Source organism: Elephas maximus, chromosome 16 (assembly GCF_024166365.1).
Source record: "Elephas maximus indicus isolate mEleMax1 chromosome 16, mEleMax1 primary haplotype, whole genome shotgun sequence".
Classification (NCBI taxonomy): domain Eukaryota; kingdom Metazoa; phylum Chordata; class Mammalia; order Proboscidea; family Elephantidae; genus Elephas; species Elephas maximus.
The window spans coordinates 21,898,914-21,919,705 of NC_064834.1; the positions used below are offsets into that span (position 1 = coordinate 21,898,914).

Sequence of the window (20,792 nt, forward strand, 5' to 3'; positions counted from 1 at the left end):
TGTTCATAGCCATTCCTTGGTATTCCTTTGTATTTCTCTTCCCCCTGTGTGTGTGTGTGTGTGTGTGTGTGTTCTGCTTTTTTTGTAATTCAGAAGTGATTAGGTTTAGGACCCACCATACTCTAGTACGACTTCATTTACATAAGAAAATAGAAATCCATTTCCAAACAGAGTCATAATTATAGGTACAGAAGCTAGGGTTTCAGAACATGTTTTGGGGGGATAAAATTCAATCTATAACAATTATTTTTGTTTATTATTAGTAACTTTGACTCAAGGGTCACATGTTCTCATCTTGTACATGTTTTCTGGAGCTATGTAGACTAGTCTATTTGGTAAATATAAAAGAGAAGAAGCTTCTAGGGAATTTCCAACAACAGTTCATTTTATTAATTAATGTGTATAGCAGGAATACATGTAACATTTTCTATTCTTTCATTCTACTTTTTTATTTGCATTTAAGTCATCAGAAATAAGGCTTTTTAGAGACTGGAAGGACCCCCAAAACTATGCCCCCCTCCTCTGGACACTCTGTTAATCCAGAATGGAAACCATTTCCAAAGCCCACTCTTCAGACAAAGATTAGACAGAGCTATAAAACAAAAAATAATACATGTGAGGAACGTGCTTCTTAGCTCAATCAGATATATATACGAGACCAAATGGGCAGCTCTTGACCAGAAGCTGGATAAGAATGCAGGAAGGGACAGGAATAGGACAGATGCACACAAGGAACCTAGAATAGAAGAGGGGAGGATGCTGTCTCATTGCAGGAATTGCAACCAATGTCGCAAAACAATATGTGTATAAATTTTTGAATGAGAAATTAACTTAAGTTGTAAACTTTCACCTAAAGCACAGTAAAAAAAAAAAAATTATGCAAAATCTGAGGCTATGCAAAGCTTTTTAGTTCTGGTTTGCCTCAAACTTCCCATTCCACCTGAACTGATTTTAACCCACAGTGTAATTCTCCAGGCAGCCTAACCTCCCAGAATACCACAGAACCACCCTATTCTGGCTGAAGGCAGAGGACATAAGCCTGCCACAAGTCCTGTGTCCTTAGGACTGGCCTAAAACCATATCCTGGGTTTGGAGTCCAACCAACACCACACACCAAAGTATTTGCAGACCAGAGACGATTACATTATCCTCTCAGCTACAAATGAAGCTAACTTTCCTGTCTATTCTGTGGCTTGTTTGCCAGTAAGCATACTTCTTTATTAAAAAAAATATATATATATATTAGGCAGTGTTAATGATGGAGACTTGGAGGGTCTAGGCATGGAGCACAGCAGTGGAGAGTTGAGAAAAAAATATGTTATAACCATTGAGTCTTTGCGGCTCACCCCTCTCCTCTGGACACATCCTCGCCATTCCTTAAGCAAAATTAAGTTCTTATCGCATTTATGCAGTTTCCCCCATCATGCAAACCCGTTCCTCTAGTTAATCATTCATTTCTTCATTCAGATGATTGGCAGGTTAGGATCTTTTCCCTCCGTGAATGCCATCAGCACATTTTCCTTCTTATGATTGATCACATCAGACGATCGACCATTCAGCATGCGTTGGTAGACATTTAATCTATGTCAGTCACTGTGCTGATGCTGGAGGTATATGAAGCTGCCCCTATGAATCCACTTGGGAAGATAAGACATAGCCACTTAAAAGTCACAGGTGCAGATAAGTTCCAAACAGATGATATGGACAGGAGGTGCTATGGTAAAAAAAAAAAAAAAAAAAAGCTTTTTTTTTAATAATAGCATTTTTATAATTATACAAGTAATATGTATTTATTTTAAGATGTATAAAATGTGGATAAAAGGAAAACTATTGATTATATCACATTGATTTATTATCTTCCTGTTTTTCCCCACATCAACACAAACATATTTTTCCATAGTTTGAGATAGTACATGCAATTTTAAATAACTGATTTTTTTTTTCATATTTCCACATTCATTTCCTTATATCCTTAAATGCCATTTAAAAACAATATTTTCTTTTGGCTGTATAATGTCACATTATATTAGATATTCATTCTTATTTTATCTTTCTCTTACTTTGGGACATTTAGGTTATTTTCAAATTTTACTATTATAAGTAATGCTGCAGTGAAGATATTTGTATGTAAATCACTGTCCATATGTCCATGTTCTTACTGTAATTTATTAACAGTGGAGTTAAGTAAGGGGAGTTTTTTTTAATCAATTATAAATATATATATATATAGAAGAAAGAGCAAAAAAGGTTAAACTCTGAATGCAGATATTTTCCATGTTGTGGCGATGAAACTCACAGCTGTCTGCCAGGGAGTTCCTTAGGGAAGATAATACAGTGTGGAAGACTGTTTTTGGTAATGAAACTGAATTCATAGTTCATTTGTCTCTGATACATGTCTGCTGTCTACTTCTTGGCTCCAGGTAGATCCACAACTCTTATCTCAGGTAGAAATGATTTCGTTTGTCTGTAGCAGTTTAGCACATTTAGTGCAGAAAGCAACATAATATACGGGGTTTATTTGCAGACTTTTTTATGTCCATAGAAATATTACAGGGAAGAAAATATAAAACTGTGACTCCCAAAGAGTATTCCAATAGTAATTCTATGTGGAAGGAATAATTGCATCTTAAATATTTCTTTAGATTTACCTAAAAACATAATCTGAAGCCTTCTAACCTTAATAATGAAAGGCAATTACTTAATGCACCTGTTTATGCCTGAAAATTTCTTTAATATTTCTTTTTTCTACACTGAAGTAATTAAGTTTGCAACATGAATAAGCTATTCTAAGGTGGCAGCATATCAGAATTTAAATGAGCTTGATCTGAGAAATGGGACTCAATGAAAACCAAGTTGCTGCCTTATAAGGTACCTGTGATTTCAATATTTACTCGCCTTGGTCTATTATTTGTTTTTTTACTTCAATTTTTATCCTTTATGCGTATATAGTGTCCAGATCCATCATGCAAACAGGACTTGTTGGCCTACCTGGAACAGATCAAGTTCTACTCTCACCAACTGAAAATCTGCAGTCAAGTTAAAGCTGAGATCCAGAACCTAGGGGGAGAGCTTATCATGTCAGCTGTAAGTACTTCCCAGCAATTATACCATTTTTAGAACATTCTTAGAACTGCTGCGCCCTTCCTTACTCAGTCAAATCTTTTAGGCCAATACAGGATAAAGCAAACTCAATCAGACTGTGTAAGTTCCATGCAATTAAATCTTTATCAGATTTCTTAAAGGAATGTTAGGTTAGTAAACATGTTTTTTATTTACTTCAGAGAGTTTAGAATAAACCAGGGTTTGGAAGCCACTTGGGTGAGAAAGCAACTTGGATGAGAAAGGTATGTTGACTTGGAGCCCTGTTTTCAGACTAGAGGAACCATACAGGTGGAACCCAGAATTGAATCCCATAATTCTCCTGAAATAAATTCATGTGGAAATATATAATTGCAAATTATTAAAACAATTGAATTATTGATATCAGTTAATATTCATTTTCCCCTTATTCATTTTTATAATGCAGGACTCCGTTTTGTGAGATTATTAAATTTCCATATACAATTTTAGAAGGGAAGTATGATAGACCATTACAGATTTAGAAAAACTTTCCTAAATTCTTTGGCGGCCCTGAGTTTCAAGCTTATAAAATTACCATGATAGAAATAATGTCTGACTTTTCTATTCCTCTTTTAATAACGGTAGATCATTTCTCTAGTGTGAGTATGGTAATAAAATAACGTTTGATGTCTATATTGGATTCAGTTATCAATGACCTTGAGAAGGACATGGACCAAAATTATAAATTTAAGTTAAAGTGAAACATCATGAATATTCTAAGAGCTTATATTCCTGAGGGTAAATTTTTAAAAATGAAACCAGCATACTTATAAATCTGCAACCTCTTGGAGCCTCTATATTCTGACATTGGTCTTCCCCTCAATGAACGAATGTTCTGAAAGAGAGCGTGGTTGTAAGAATATGTTCAAAGAATCACCACCAAGGGTAGAGAGGAGGGAACTAATCTTTATTTACTATCATCTGCCTCTTGTCTATATATTATATCATTTAATCTTCATGATGAAGCGTAACAGATAGACTGTTTTTTGTCGACTGTCTTTTTTTTTCACGTATGAAAAAACGAAATTTAGAAAGGCTAAATAACTTCACCAAGGTCATACTAGTAGATGTCAGAGCTGGTGGTTTGCTTCAAAAGGCCCATGCATCCTCTGTTTGGGTAGACAACCTTGAATCTATGATTAAACTGAAGAGCACAAACCAAAAGAGAATACTTCATCAATTATATGGACGGATTGCTTTATAACCCAGCAGTTATCAGAAGGAAAAAAAAAATGCATAGTTCCCTCAATACTCAAATTTTACAAAAGCAAACCCAACCTGGGCAATGTACGTGTCAGTATCACTTTTCAAAAGGAGCCTGAGCAGCACGAACGGTTTGCGATCGGTTGCTAACCCAACAGTTGGCAGTTCCACCCCACCCAGCAACTGTGCAAAGAAAAGCCCTGGTGAACTGTTTCCATAAAGATAACAGCCAAGCAAACCCAAAGGAGTAGTTCTATCCTGTAACAAATGGAGACGCCGTTGGGCCTAATCAACAGCAGCTGACAAAACGACATCACTTTTCAAAGAAAATGTATCTTAAGCAGTTACAAGGATATTTTCTGTCAACGTGAATTTTAGTCACAAAGAATAGATGCAGTTCAAATGCAGTTCAAAATGAGGGTTTGCTTGAGTAGGGATTTTAACTGATAATTTAGATAAAAATGCTAGTTACAAGGCCTTTTCAAAGCACACAATGAGTAAATATTGGTTGATTTACTTTTGCAAAAACATGCAACTTTGGAAACAGAATGTTAATAGTAAAAATACTCTATATCATGTTTTTCTGTTTCAAAATGACTTCCTATATAAACACACACATACATGTGTTTGTATACATACATGTATACATGTTGTTGTTTATGTTGTTAGGTGCCACTAAGCCTTCTTCAACACATAGCAACCTTATATATAACAGAATGAAACAGTATATGCATATATGTGTGTGTGTGTATATATATATGCACGCACAGATATATATTTAGTATATAGGTATATATACACATGTATAGTTTTTTTTACACATTTTTAGAGTATATACATATATACAGTATATACATACATATAGTATATACATGTATACATTATATACATATACATGTATGCATAATATATACATATATGTGTCTATAGAAACATGTAAAAAGTTATTGTTGCTTTATTTTAGACTATTAGACACTTGGTCTTTATTTTCTCATTTAACATTATACTACTTTAAATATATTCATTTGGACTCCCAAGTCTGTGTTCTGTATACTCTTTTTCAGTTTCACTCTGCCATCAATCTTCACTAAACCAAAAACAAACCAAACCTGTTGCCGTCACGTGGATTCCAACTCATAGTGACCCTACAGGACACAGTAGAACTGCCCTATAGGGTTTCCAAGGAGTGGCTGCTGCATTTGAATTGCCGACCTTTTGGTTACCAGCTAAGCTCTTCACCACTGCACCGCCAGCGTTCCCATTCTTCATTCTTCACTAGGTCCAAATAAATCCCTATGATTTTTTTTTCCAGTTATCCTCTATTTCCTCATGATGTCTAAAGCTAAGCTTTACAGAAAAGTTTTTGATAGAAGTTTTGCCTCTATCAAGCTATTAAAATATATTACTGTTAACTGTCCCTACAAAATATAATTTCCTCCAGATGTATAAATTGAGTTTCTATTCCTTCCAGTTTGATATGATGATTCAAATTCATAAACTTTACATATTTTAGAGATAGATTAGGCAGGAGCCATTTAGAATTCATGATTTACAGTTTAAAAACTGAGTCATTCACATAAAATGAGGAATAGGATTGCAAATCCAAAACTATTTGTCATCAGTTTGTCCACAATTTTGCATATAAAAAATATATTTAGAAAGAAAGAAAAAGGAGCATGACCCCTTTTACATGCCTCACTGCCATCTGCTTGCAGGTAGACCCTGGAAAGCTTTTGAAAGACATTCATTTACGTGTGCCATAGCACACTGGCTTTAATCAGTGACCCTAAGTTCCTGTTTTTTTTCCTCCTTTAATTGGAGAAGTTCTAACCCAAGTCATCATTTTTCTGTGAGGTGTCTTGAAAATTAACAAGCTGGATTCTAAGGCAGGGAAACGTATTTAAAAAAATACAGATAGTTTTTATTCACAACTACAGACTATGCAAAGTTCACTAAGTTTGCATTCCAAGACCAGGTTCATGAAACATGGCTTTTTAGCAAATAACCCAGAATATATATATATATTTTTTTAGACATGATTAAAATGGAAGTAGGTATGAATAGATTGCATTTCTGGAATGAAGGGTCAGAGTGCTTTCTGGATCTGGGGTGTACACTTTTAGGATGAAGAAGATACATTCGTATCATAAAGGAATTTGAAAGCCATTCCCATAATACCAAAAACCCAAAACCTAATCCGCTCCTGTCAAGTCGATTCTAACTCATAACAACCCTATAGGAAAGAGTAGAACAGCCCTATATGATTTCCATGGAGCAGCTGGTGGATTCAAACTACTGACCTTTTTGTTAAGCACCCAAACACTTAACCACTGGTGCCAACAGGGCCCCATTCTCATAATAGATCATCTGAATAAATTTTTCTTTTCCAGTTGTTTTTACTTTGTTAGACCAAGCACTTCCCAACTTCAAATTACATGTTTTACATGTAACCAGAATGTAGTTAATTCAAATCCACAACCAAATTCTAGGCATTACAGAACACCTAGGGGTTTGCAAAGAAGAATACTTGGTGCCTTCCCTCAAGATGCTCAAATATACACAAAATTAAGGTACATAAAATATACCCAAATATTTTTAAAAATGCTCTTAAACAATGTAATAAACTATATAACCCAAGTGCTGCACAGAAGCACATGATAACAGATGACAGAATAATTAATCAGTCTGGGATAGGATTTGAGTGAAAGAAAGCTCCGTAAATGACACCATCCTAATTGAGGCCTTGGTTAATAGTAGAAAGCAAATGTGTACTTATGGTGGATGAGGAGGAAAAAGATTCTAGAGATATGGGTCAATTGAAATAAAAAGACAAAATAGGGGAAGACATGGAATGATCTAAATGGCCAAGAGTTTGGTGCGACTTGAAAAAATTGCTTGGTATTTTTGTTGTGTGGGGAGAATAGAGGAGAGGTTGAAGAACTAAGAAATGCTTAAAAAGAATCATGTATAACATGCAGGCATGTTTAATTTTACCCTGTAGGCAATTGTAGGTAATTGAATACCTTTAAGCTCCAGATGGGGGTGGCACAAATGGTTTGTGCTGGACATACTCCCCTAAAGATTGGTGGTTTGGACCCACCCAGAGGTGCCATGGAAGGAAGACCTGGAGATACGCTTTTGTAAAGATTTCGGCCAAGAAAACCCTACAGAGCAGTTCTATTCTGTAACACATTTCGTAGCCATGAGTTGGAATCGACTGGACGGCAACAATTTTTTTTATTTTTGTTTTTATGGTTTTTGGAATAAGTGGTAATAGATTGGAAAGATGAGGGACTAGACATTAGGACTGTACTTAGGATTTTTTAAAAAAATACTCAAAAAGAGTAAAAATGTGGATTAAGGTAGTATTGCTGAGAATGGAGAGGAGGATATCAATGCAAGAAAAAAATCTGAGGGAAATATGATTAGACTTAATGGCCTATTACATGTTATGGGTAAAGGAGAAGGGGGCTTGGGGGTTTGGTAGTTTACTTAGTCAACAATGGCATCACTAACGAAAGTATATAGAGAAAGAAGAGCAAGTTAGGAGGGTAAGGCAACTCATTCAAGTTTTGCTTGTTGAACTTAGGCAATGAAATGTCAGCGAAAAAGAGGAAGACTCTCAATGAGATAGATTTACACAGTGGCTACAACAATGGGCTCAAGGGTAACAATGATTGTGAGGATGGAGCAGGACTGGGCAGTGTTTCCTTCTGTTGCATGTGGAGTTGCTATGAGTCGGAACTGACTCAAAGGCACCTAACAACAACAGGGTGCATCCAGGAGAAGTTGGGTGTGGTTCAGGGACTCTGGAGAGAAGTATGACCATCCAGTGAAAGTATGTTTGGCAAGACAAAAAAAAAAAGTGAGAGAGATCCAGAAGGAATTTTTCCCACCCACAAGTGATTGCAATGAGCCTGTATTAAATACAGAGACTTGAACAAGTTGGGGATTTATCATCTCCATAAAAAGAGTTTGATAATGGACAATCTAGGGCTGTTGTAGAAACTTCACAAAGTCGTTAGGTACTTTCATCTTTCTGCTCATCATTCTTGGCTTCTGGGTTTGGTTATCAAGACCAAAATATGACTATTCCAGCTCTAGCCATGACTTTTATATTCCAGACAGTAACAATGAAGGGGAACAGAAGCAAGTATTTCTTGCATCTTTTTAAGGAGTCTTCCTGAAAGTCTCTTCCAAATACTTCCTTTTGCATATGACTGGCCAGAATGTAGTCCCTTGGTCATGCCTAACTGCAAAGGATGTCACTGAACGTAGTTGTTTCTTTGTTTGTGTTTTAATCTGGGCACATGATTTTTCCCAATGACATCAGAGTTCTGTTTCTATGGAATGGATATTGGATGGTAACTAGCAGTTTCTGTCATACTACCACCATCACAACTGTATTCATAATATATCAAAATTATCTGCTTATACATATTCCCCGTTAGACTCTAAGGTTCTTGAATATTCTTGAATGATTGAAAGTGCAGTAGGCAATGACGTTAAATAATGCAGAAAATTCAGGTAGGCTGAGCATATTGGATTTTGCAATTGAAAGATGTCTTTATATCTTTTCCATAGCAGTGTCAGTAATCTGGTGGAGGCAAAAAATAGACCTTGGTAAGTTGAGTAGTGAGTATGCAGTGAAGGAGAAGAGATGATGGTATAGAATAAGTTTTCAAGCACTTTTGGGTTGAAAGGAAGGAGAGAGGGGATTGAGGGCAGGGGAGGGAACATGAGGGCAGACAGAATTGCTGGAAGGTTTGTTTAATTTTTAGACTAAAATTTTTTTATTTATGTACATTTCCATTATTAGAGTAATTAGGATGTTTAGGTAAAGAGCAAGAAGAAGGTATAAATGAATGAACATAAAATAAATTAAGATTATAACTGATGGAATGAAGTCTTAAGCAAGTAAAAGTGAATGGAATCAGAGCAGGTAGAACGATTAGGTTTGAGTGCTGTATCTGCAGTTTCATTTTATCACTAGAATCAAGTAAAGATGTTAGAATTTTGATCCCTTTCTAACATTGCTTAGAAAAGAAAATAACCTAGGATAACGCCAATGATTTGAGATAGTGATGAGGGAAACTGTTTGACAGATATTGTTCCACCAGAAGCTAGCTGCAGGGCTTGCCTGGTTGTGAAACTGGACTCAATCTCAGTTTATATTTCAATAAAGCAAAAAAATGATGCCAATATGGCCTTCTAAGGGCTATCTTCTGTAAAGGAAAGGGGATAGTATATAAAAATTTAGTAAATGATAGCAACAATGAGACTAGGTAATTAAACATATCATAGCAGTTCAGTTTCCATAGCCACCTTAACTTATTGATGTCTTAAATTAGGAATAGAAGAAAAAATACAACTATACAGGAAGATTAAAATGTACCTGGGCTACACAAAGTTATTCCCATAAATTCTCCATCAGTTTGTTCTCCTAGTATCTCTCTGCCTGGTGGCCAATGGGGAAGCTTTTGAGCTTTGTGAAAGGAGGCTGTCCATAAATAAATAAATGTTGTTATATTCTAACCTGTATACATAAAAAGAAAGTTCAAAGAAAAAAAATGTGAGTGATTAAAGCCATTCTAACCTCTTCGAATTGCACTTTCCCCAAGTGTCATGCTTTTAGGCCAGCGAATTTTTTTTTTTATACCACTTAAAACTGATTAATTATGTAATTGCCATGTTTTATGCATTTCCTTTAATGAGTTTAATTGTGCTCTTTTACCCTGAGGCAGGTGTGCCAAAGCCACAATTTAAAAAATTGGATAAATAAATAAAACTAATCAGTCAGGGGGGGAAGATCAGCAAGACTGAAAATTTGCCAGGCAATTGCAGCTCAACTGTAGCCGAAATCAAGGGGCGTGTACATTCAATTAGGAATGATAGGAAACAGGAACAATACAGCTATTGACCAAAAGAGCCACTAGGGCCTACAGAATGGAGGCAATCAAGTAGGTACTGAATAACTTAGTAGGTTAATGTGCTCGCCATGTTAAGACATTAAGGGAGTTAGTTAATGAGCTTCCTGAACCTACTGTAATCACTTGTAGGCATCAAGAATATTGGGAAAACTAAAAACAATTTGGAAAATTAACTGAAATACTTAGAAAAAGAAAGGGGGGAGAATTATGAAGTAGGAGAAGTGAAAGAAGATGAAGCAAGAAGCGAAGGGGAGGAGGTCAAGGAGGCGGAGAGAAGGGAAACAGAAGAGAGAAAATACTTTGCCAGTACATTCAGCTCTGTAGTTTTTCGTTGCTGTTTTGTTTTTGTTTGCTTTGTTTTGTTTCTTAATGCTACCTAGGAGTCATTTGGAGGTAATCAGAACATACTTTATAAACAAGAAAATGTATGGGTGTGTTTTCTTTTTATTGTATTTAGTAACATGAACTAAGCCATTCTCTTGGTAAAATATATCTAGGTAAATAGTTTGATATTACAGTGAATTAGAATTTCTTGAGAACAGTTGTTTGTGCCATGTCTCCTGTTACTTGAAGGAACCTGATAAGAATTAATCTATTCAAATTATAGATATTTATCTCAAACTCATTTTACAAACAATGAAGTAGGTCTTAGGGACTTTCAATGACTTGCCCTCATTCACAAAGGTAGCTATCAGCAGAGCCAGGACCAGAATCTAGGTTTCATGATCTTTACTTTGTTGCTACTGAAACTAAGCTATCATCCTCCAGTGAGTTTAGTGGCAGGAATCGTGGGAGGCGGTATTGGCAAGATATCAAGAGCTAAGAAAGGGTTTTCATTGAAAGACCTGGGGAAACATTGACTAAAACACAGTCTTAATTGCTAATAGTGATGGTTTCATGACCCTGTATGACCCAGACCACACTCTTCATTTTCAAAATGAGGAGCTCACAAGAAGCAGTAAGAAAATCTCTGGACCATAAATTAGGAGACCAGGGTTTTAGCCTATCCATTAATCTCCTTGGGCTGGTGTCTTTATCTATAAAGCTAATGTTTGGGATTAAACTAGGCTTGTAATTCCTTCTAAGGAGCACTGGTGGCTCAGTGGTTAAGTGTTCAGCTGCTAACATAAGGTGGGCAGTTCAACGTACTAGCACACCAATGGACAAAGATGTGGCAGTCTGCTTCCACAAAGATTATGGCCTTGGAAACCCTATACTGTCCTATAGGGTTGTAATGAGTTGGAATCGACTTGACAGCAATGAGTTTGGATTTGAGTTATGGTTCCTTCCAACTCACAATTTCTGATCTTATTCTTTTTTGTTCTTTTCCCTTCTCAGTTCCTATTCTAAATACTCCTTTCAGCACCAACTGGAAAATTATAATAAGATATAGGAGGCAGTTTAATTTAGTTTTGATTTGTTTTAAGAGAGTACTTCTAGAATTTTCCTTACAATATGCATCAGGGAAATGATATCAGATGTTTTTGAAGTTACCTGCTAATTGCAGACCTAGAAAAAGGTGCCACACGGATATCAAAGTGGTGCAATGTCTCATTCATGATTGTAGCATTGATTTACCACAGCTCTACTGAGACCACGATGGTATCTCTTACAGAACAGCAGTGTTATCTGTTTTCTGCAATTAGATCCTTTTTGTGCAATTAAAGAGATATAGAGGATAGGACATCTGGATGAAGAAAATAAAGATTGATATGGGAAGAAAAGAAATGAAAGGAGAAAAGCAAAAAAATATATAAATGAGATGTGAGAGTCTCTACTGTTACATTCATTCCTTATAATTATTGATATATTCTGATTTGTCTGTCAGATAATTCTGTATGATTTAAAAAAATTGGAAAAGTTTAATGGAAAAGACTATTACTGCTCTGTAAAAGAGAATTAGCTTAGTTTTAAGCAATTCTTGGAAAGAAGAGACAAAATTAATTCTTTCTATTGTGTGTTAAACAACCTGAACCATAAAACTTCAAAGCCAGGGTGGAAAGAGAGACCATGAAGAGTGAGCAAGATGTATTTATAGCTCTAAAATGGTGCCAAATCCCCATCCGGTAAAGGGCAGCTGAAGGAAAAGAGCAGAGCTAGATGCAAACATCTTGATGTTCATGAGTTTTGGTGAAAGTCATAGAGGAAAGGTGAAGAAGAAAAGAGAAAAGGAAAAGCAAAAGAAGACAGCAACGTGCTAGCATCAAAATCCGTACAGCCATGAATAAAGGCAGAGCAGAAAGAACTGAAAGCGGATGTAAAAGAAGGCACAAGATGGCACAGACATTTGCAAAAGTAGTCCTTTCAGCCTATGACTCATGCTGAATTTATGCTGTTGGTGCAGGTTATGAAGCCATGCTGGTTATGGTCACAGGATAAAAGCCCTGGTGAGGGGTGTGTATGTGTGTTTTCTGTAGCAAAATCAACACAATGCTACATTTTTCCTTTTGATCAATAAAGTATAAAGAATATTGGTAATAAATCAATAACTGTTAATACCAAAAACCCAAAACCAAACCCATTGCCACTGAGTCGATTCAGCCTCATAGCGACCCAAACCTTGATGGCATAGTGGTTAAGAACTATGCTGCTAACCAAAAACTCTGCAGTTCGAATCCACCAGGTGCTCCTTGGAAACTCATGGGGCAGTTCTACTCTGTCCTGTAGGGTTACTATGAGTCGGAATCAACTCCACAGCAATGGGTTTATAACTGTTAATAGTACATAGTAAATATTAACTTTTTAATGCTTTTGTCTATTTTAGTGTTTATCTTAGTACTATTGACATTTTTGGCTGGATTATTTTTGTAGTGGGGAATGTCCTATGCATTGTAGAATATTTAGCAGCATCCTTGGCCTTTACCTATTAGATGCCAGTAGCATCCCCTCTCTGCTCCCCAGTTTTTATAACTGAAAAGTTCTCCAAACTTTGCCAAATTGCCCCTGCAGGACAAAACTGTCCTCATTGATAACCACAGGCCTAAGGCAATGTAAGAGATAAAAAAAAAAAAAAAAAAAACATAGCTTTGGAGATGATTCTGGCTCATAGCAACCTTTATAGGGCAGAGCAGAAGTGCCCCATAGGGTTTGCAAGGAGCAGCTGGTAGATTCAAACTGGTGGATTCAAACTGCTGACCTTTTGGTTAGCAACCTAATGCTTAACCACTGTGCAACCAGGGCTCCCCATAAGGGGTAAGAGAATGCTAAAAATGCTGTCGTGGATGTTGTTGGTGTTCCTCAGATCCCCCTTACCTAGTAGTTCTCTATCTTACAGCTACTGTGAGCTTTGGCTTCTAACAGTTCACAACGCCCCCTTCTCTGGGTCATTATCCTCAGCCAAGCAGGAGTCACCTTGTCTGGGATGTCGTGCACCCTCACTTCTACATGCCCTGGGAGCCTGTAGCCAGTGACTAACTAATGGGAGGGGACAAAAGGTCAGACTCCTTGTTTCAAGATAGGACCAACCCTGCTGTGCAATTCCAGAGCCCCCTGTGAGATCAGGCCAAAGCTCCATTTGGCCAAAACTGAATTCCTTATCCAGCTCCACCTGCACTCCTTCTATCAATCCTGCTTCCTTTCCTCCCCTTCTCCTGAGAGCAGGCCTTCAGGAAAGCATATGCACAAATTTCTCTGAGGTTCTCTTTCTAGAAACCCATTCAAGACTAATGCTAGCATCATTGCTTACTGTCCCTTTCTTTGTGGATAGAAAAGAGGTGAGGGAAGAGTTTGATGAATTTGGCGAATACCCTCATCTTATTGACATATTCATAAGAAAACTAAGGCTAACAGATGCACCAAAGTTCACATGGTTAATAAACGATGGAGTGAAAATGTGACTGGGTTTGCTTTCAGAGCTGTTTTTGCCTGCCCTGAAACAACAATACAGACCTGAGTAAGAAAAAAGATGGGGAAAAAAGACAGAGGAGAAAACAAAAAAGACATGCTATTTTATAAATATAATTAAATTTTTGATTCTTTGTAGTTTTGAAAAAATTGCAGCCATTTCATAAATCAAGAATAATATGAAAATTAGGAAGTAAAAGTGAAAAAAAAAAAAAGACCCCAAAGAAGTTTAAAAATACAAAGAAATGGATGTCACCATATCTTTGGAAGCAATTGGAATAAAATAGTTATTCTAGTTGAATATATTCAGCTGGAAACTAAGAAGAAACTATATTATAGTTGCCTTTGCTTTATGATAGATAGCAAAGAAGTTTCTTTTTTTTTTTTCAATTTTATTTGTTTTGTTGTTGTTGAGAATATACACAGCAAATCGTATACCAATTCCACAGTTTCTACATGTACCATTTAGTGACAGTGATTACATTCTTCAAGTTGTACGACCATTCTTACCCTCTTTTTCCGAGTTGTTCCTCTGCCATTAACTAACATAGATTCCCTGCCTTCTAATGTTCCTAGCTAACATTTCAAGTTGTTGTCAACTTGATCCCATATAAATAGTTCTTAAAAGAGCATAATGCTCAAGGCAGACATATTTTACTAGTTAAGCCAAATCATTGTTTGGTTTTAAGACTTCAGGGGATATTTTTGATTTAAGGTTTAAAGATTATCTCAGAGCAATAGTTTCAGGGATTTATCTAATCTTCCTGGCTCCAGGAGGTCTAGAGTCCAAGATAATTTGCAATTCTGTTCTGTGTTTTCCCCTTTTGATCAGGAGTCTTCTATAGAATCTTTGATCGAAATGTTCATAGTGGTAGCAGATCACCGTCCAGTTCTTCTGGTCTCACAGCAAAGAAAGCAGGTGTTCATGGAGGCAATTAGCCACACGGTCCATATCCTCCTCCTATTCCTGACTCTCCTTCCTCTGTTGCTCCAGGTGAATAGAGACCACTTGTTGTGCATAGGAGTTTCTTGAGATACAAAAAAAAAAAAAATCTGTCTTCACATTTAAGGAGAAGTTATTAGGTGGGGTCATTATTTGAGTAACAATTGGTAGCATGATGGACAATGTCCTATCCTACGGGTCTGTAAAAGACAGAAATGTTCAAATGGACATATTGACCCTCGATAAAACCTGAAGTCACAACGTTAAATCTCAATTTAGTGAAGGCTTTTCAGCAGGGAGTTGTGATAATATGATCTGAAAGTACAGCTTTCTGTTGATCTAGCTAAATACAAAGTAACACTTTGACAGCTCCAGGGGAACAAATGCAATATGGCACGTCTCGAGAATGTTTTTGGTCAAGCCATGTGTCACTAACAGTCAATTGTGGTTGAATTTTCTGATAAAGTTCTGCACTGTTTAAAAAGCGAACCAGGTCCTTTAGATATCGCTTATACATTGCGTAAACAATGACCACCTAGTACACATGTATGCACACATAAACACACTGTTATTTCTTATTGCTGATGGTAAAATCGACATTCTCTCATAAAAGTTTTAGAAGCCTCAATTATACTTTCAACAAGATATAGAATGCAAGCCCATTTCTCTCCAACGCAAAGGGGAATTAGCTTTTGGCTAACCTCAGGTTGTGCATTATATAGCGTGAAAAAGAATATCTGTATAAAAAAAATTAAGGAAGATTTTCCTGTCAGCCACACTGAGTTAGTCAATTTAGGTTAGGCTATGCTTTGGTAACAAACAGTCCCCAATTCTCAGTGCCTTAAAACAATGAAGTTTATGTATATTTAAGGGTGATGCAGGTTGATGGGAACTTTTCTCCACACAGTTTCTCAGAGACAGGATTATGTACCTTCTGGAATCTTAGTCTTCTTCATCTCTGTACAATGAAAGGGAAGACTAGAAGTGTTGCTCACTGGCTGATAAGTACCTGCCATGAGGGAAATGAACTATCGCATGTAAGGTGCTTAGCATAACTTCTAACACACAGCAGGTGCTGTTTAAATATCAGCTACTGCTGCTTCTTATCTAATACGGGATAATTTTAACTTTATTATGTAGTGATGTTATTTCATTGATACATTTCAACTAATTGGTATAAAGATTATTTCAAATTAAATTTAAAGGAGTGAGCCCGAGGAAATGTTCCATTTTTAATGGGTACATTCTTCTGCCTATCATAAAACTGCTTATTATCCAATCCTGTTTTAGCAGTAGCACTTGATACGGGCCTTGAGGAAGAATAATCATCTTTGTTTCTGTACCAAGATTAGAGTTTGGTCCACAGATGGCTGATGAGTAGCAGATGCACAGTATAAAGTAATTCTTTGGCTACCCTTACAGTATTCAGCACAAGGTAAAAGAACTTAAGGGAGATAGGCCTTAATCTACCTGTTGCCAATGCAAGATGGAAATATTTGGCCCTAAGATTTGAAGGAAGATTCGGCATAGAGATATTTTTGTTCAGTGTTAGAATGTTTATTTAAATGCCACATGTTTGGAATTATACCATTGACATGTAGAAGTTCAGCAACCCAGAAATCCAAGGAAGTCATTTTGGCAAGTTTGACAGTCCTGGTAGCATGGAGATTTTAAGACATTGGTTAGGGTAACAGCCCAATACATTACAGAAATATTAAAGAGAAGTGCAGTGTTTTGGGCAATAGATGCCAAAGACCTGCAGTGAAAGATTGACTCGGATTTGAATGGTCTGAAGAATTTCACAAAAAAAATTGAGCTAAATAATAAAGAATTGGAAGAATTTGGGTAGAAGGAGAGGGGGAAAGTTCTTTGAAACTGAGATGAAAATATAAATTACCCTAAAATGTAAGGTAATGTGTTTAATGATAAATCAAGAACGGCCTGTTTGGAGATTAGTGAATAGTATAAATGTAGACCCATATATTATCTAACATTTCACCTCCATAGTTTTGTGTGTGTATGTGTGTTTGTGAGAGAGAGAGAGAGAATGAGACAGAACGGATGACATAGCAGGTCTCATCAAGCTAGACAAAATCTGTAATTCTGTTAAGAGTGAAAGGAATAACATGGTATGTGTGAATGTGGGTATATACATGGTTTATATATAATAAACCATATATGAAATACAACCACATGTCTGTGTATGTAAGTGAAATTGAGTACTTACTAATGTTCTAAGTATTTGCAATGGACTTGCTTTCATAACCCTCACCAAAAAGAAAAATTCCTGTGAGATATCTATTATTGTTACTATTTTGTGAACATAGAATCTGAAACATAAAGAGATTGAGCAATTTATCCAAGGTCACACAGCTAATAAGAAGCAACATCAGATCTTAAACACAGTTTCTCTGATTCCGAAGCATGTACACTTAAGTTGAACAGCAGAAAAACACAGAAGCTTTAGTGAAAATGTAAAACTGGGGAGACCTAGGGTTCACATTCCACACTTTGAGGAAATGGGGCAGCTTTCTAGGCCAGGTTATAATAACAGTAATAGTAACAACAATGACAACTACCATTTAATGAGCTCTTAATAGTGACTAGGTGCTGTCTTAAATCCTGTACATGTATTATTTTAATCCTCACAACAACCCAATGAGCAAAGTCCCATTATTATCCCATTTTGTAGACCAGAAACTAAGATTCTGAGAGTTTAATACAAGGAAAAAGATCTGTCTCTTATTTCCTTCTCCATCTCCATCCTTTGGCTCCATCTGCAAGGGACTCTACTGCTCCCAACACAGAGTGATAGTGACTTTTGGGTCAGATTTCTTCCCTGTCTGCCTGCCTGCTCATTCAGATGCTATACCAGATACCGAGCACTGTGTCCTAAAATAGGCAATGCTGAGTGTACCAGGATCATCCTCATGGTCTTTCACACTTATTCCTACGTGGAGTGGAACTTGAAACACAATGTTTCCAGAGCTCAGAAGCCTCATACCTACCCTCCGTTACCTCTGAATCAAGTTCTTCCAAGAAAGGACATTATCCCAAGGCATTTCTACACATAGCCAGTCATTAAAGTAAAGTTAAAACTAACTTCCTGATCCAAGTTTTAGGGACAGATTTTGTTTAAAGGTACCACTGATTATTTATGGTCATGGCAACTTCCATTTTTTATAATTGAGCCAATAACAGCCTTTGAAATTTAGGCCACTTCTGTGTCAATGTCTTCTCTACTTCTCCCTGTGTGTATCTGTCTAGTTTTTACCATACCTCTTTGACCTTTATTTGGTCTCTTGTATTTTAAGCAATTACTGAAACCTATGAAACAAGCCTCCCCTTTGTACCATTTAATTTAATTAGAATGCTCATTCGAGCTCTTGCTGAGTCAATATTTAGTTCCTTGTCTATATCCCTGGGACAACCTGAAACCTTCCATACACTAGCTGAATGGCTTAATATGCGTGGACATACAAGCTGAATGCCTTAGTTTGCATTCTGTCTCCGTGCACAATATCCAGGGGCTGCTGTTACAAAACTCCTTCACTTTGCCTTCCCTCTTAATTGTGCTTCTCCATGGTTTACGTGACAATTCATTTTTCTGGATGATAAATTATGATGGAACAGAAGGAAGAGCGATCCTCAGGATTGTCTCACTAATTTTGTTTGTAGAGCTGTTTTTCTAATGTAGCATTTTCTAATAGCTCCATTAGGCGTCTGCCCCTCCACCTGGGAGCACCAGCCATGCCAGATGCAGTGCCATTGATGGCATCATTTTGCCTAATGGCATTAAGTACCTCTGAATGAGCTGAAAAAGGGGGGAGACTATGGACGGAGTGCCAGACAACCCAAGTTTGTTTACACTTTGGAAGGGTTTAGTGCTAATATTGGGATTGCTTATGTTGTGAACGGTGTTTTGAAAGCTGAAAAAGAGTGCCTGGTTAATCCATACAGGAGGGCTTAAGAATCTTCCATTGCTAACCTTTCAGACCTTAAAGGGCTTCTCAAGTAAAAAGGATGTTTCTAAGCAATGATTTCTGGGGACATTTATATCAAGGGTACTTACATGAATACGTGCATACGTGTATACGTACGTATACGTACATATATACATACATGAATTAGTTGCTGGAGCAAAGATAGATTGTGCTTGGATTTACTCTTTAAAGACTAGATATAATAATATGAAAATAGCTAACTTGGTAAGCCTTAATGTTATGTAAGGTTTCGTGCCTTATACTCATCACCTCCTTTAGTTATTATTTCCCTTTTGTAAATAATGGGCCTGTGTCTCATAACATTTTAATAATTTTCCCAAGTCCACACACGTATTATTGGAAAAAGCTAGGAGGAGAGCTCAGGTCTAACTGGCTCCAAAGCTCGCCCTTACACGTTGGAAAGAGGTTTCTTCCCTAAAAGAAGATGGAGTCATAAACTAGGAACCTGCCTATGATGCCTGTGCTCTCAAGGTTCCCATGTTCTCGCAATGGTTCCATGAGCCAGGGGAAATGGACATCTTGACAGAAGAATGCCCTTTGCCACGCCAGCATTCACCCTGCTAGTTGCATGCAGATTTTGATGTAAAGTTGTTTAAGGATTCTGTTTTTCCTGTACCACTTCAGAAAATTGTATTGTTTCTCATTAGACCATCATATCAGTAATATTTGAGAGCATATGTGCAGTTGTGATTTGTATAGATCCTTTGTGTGAAACTGTCCTCAAAGCACTGGAATGCAGTACATGGTGAGTAATAATATTACTATTACCAAGAGCAAGAACAATGATAGTAAATAACCTTTGTTGGGGCTTACTGCATACCAGAGAATGTTATAAGTTATTTATATGTATTATTTTATTTAATCTTCCTAAGAACCCTATGAAATCTCTGTTATTATTACCCATGCTTTGCAAATTAGAAATCAGAGACAAAAATTGTTATGTGACTGGCCCCCAATGTCAGGCAATGTGTAGATGGTGAAATTAAGATTTTAAAATAGGTATTTTTATTCCAGAGCTTATACTTTTAGCTATATTTTACTTTTTCTCAAATCTAAATGTTCTTTACATAAATGAATCACTTTAGCTTAGCAATGAAAAATTCTTTTGTGCTAAAATTCTTTCAGTTCTTGTTCTCTTATCCCAAATCTGATTTCTCACTTTTCCCCATAAGTTCAGATCAGAAGTTATATTGGTAAGGAGGAAAAGAGAGACAATGAAAATAAATTTGTATGGATGCTCTCCCTACCTCAACTCTTCTGTCAGTGGTTATCTCCTTGCCATCATTCCCAAGCTATAACCCATCTCCACCTGCTCTCCATGCCACCAGAGAGCCGGTACTGTACCCTGCCCTGGATTAATAAAATATGAGATGAGTAAAATATTATCCTTTGAAATCCAGGTGAAATTTGGTCCTTTAACATTTTAAAGACTCATCCATGTGGTAGGGGACCAGGGCAGAGGTAATATTTAGCAAACACTTCCTGTTAAAAAGGTTGATCCAGAAATAAGTGCTAGAAATAAGAGATACAGAAGAGTTGAGCCTTGTCAAAATGTGACTTTTACCCATTTACATTCTCCCCATTATTGTAAGAAGTAAATATTTTTAGTGATTTCAGAATAACTGTACTGTATTTGCTTAATGTTCAAACAAGTAAAGGATAAGCTCTAAAACTCTAATCACAATGAGATTTGGAAAGAAAAGGGAAGAAACTATAATGAGAAACAATTTAACAAATATGAAAAGCCAA

At 36.6% G+C, this 20,792-nt stretch overlaps 1 protein-coding gene across 4 annotated transcripts in view; it reads left to right on the forward strand.

Annotated features, from left to right (window-relative positions):
- CTNNA3 (catenin alpha 3) overlaps positions 1–20,792 on the forward strand; it is a 1,852,175-nt gene that overhangs the window by 1,791,963 nt on the left and 39,420 nt on the right. For all 4 annotated transcript variants that reach the window (XM_049856013.1, XM_049856014.1, XM_049856011.1 and 1 more), the window contains one exon: positions 2,950–3,084. In XM_049856013.1, coding sequence (XP_049711970.1) covers positions 2,950–3,084 — 135 coding nt within the window. The remainder of the gene's footprint in view (positions 1–2,949; positions 3,085–20,792) is intronic.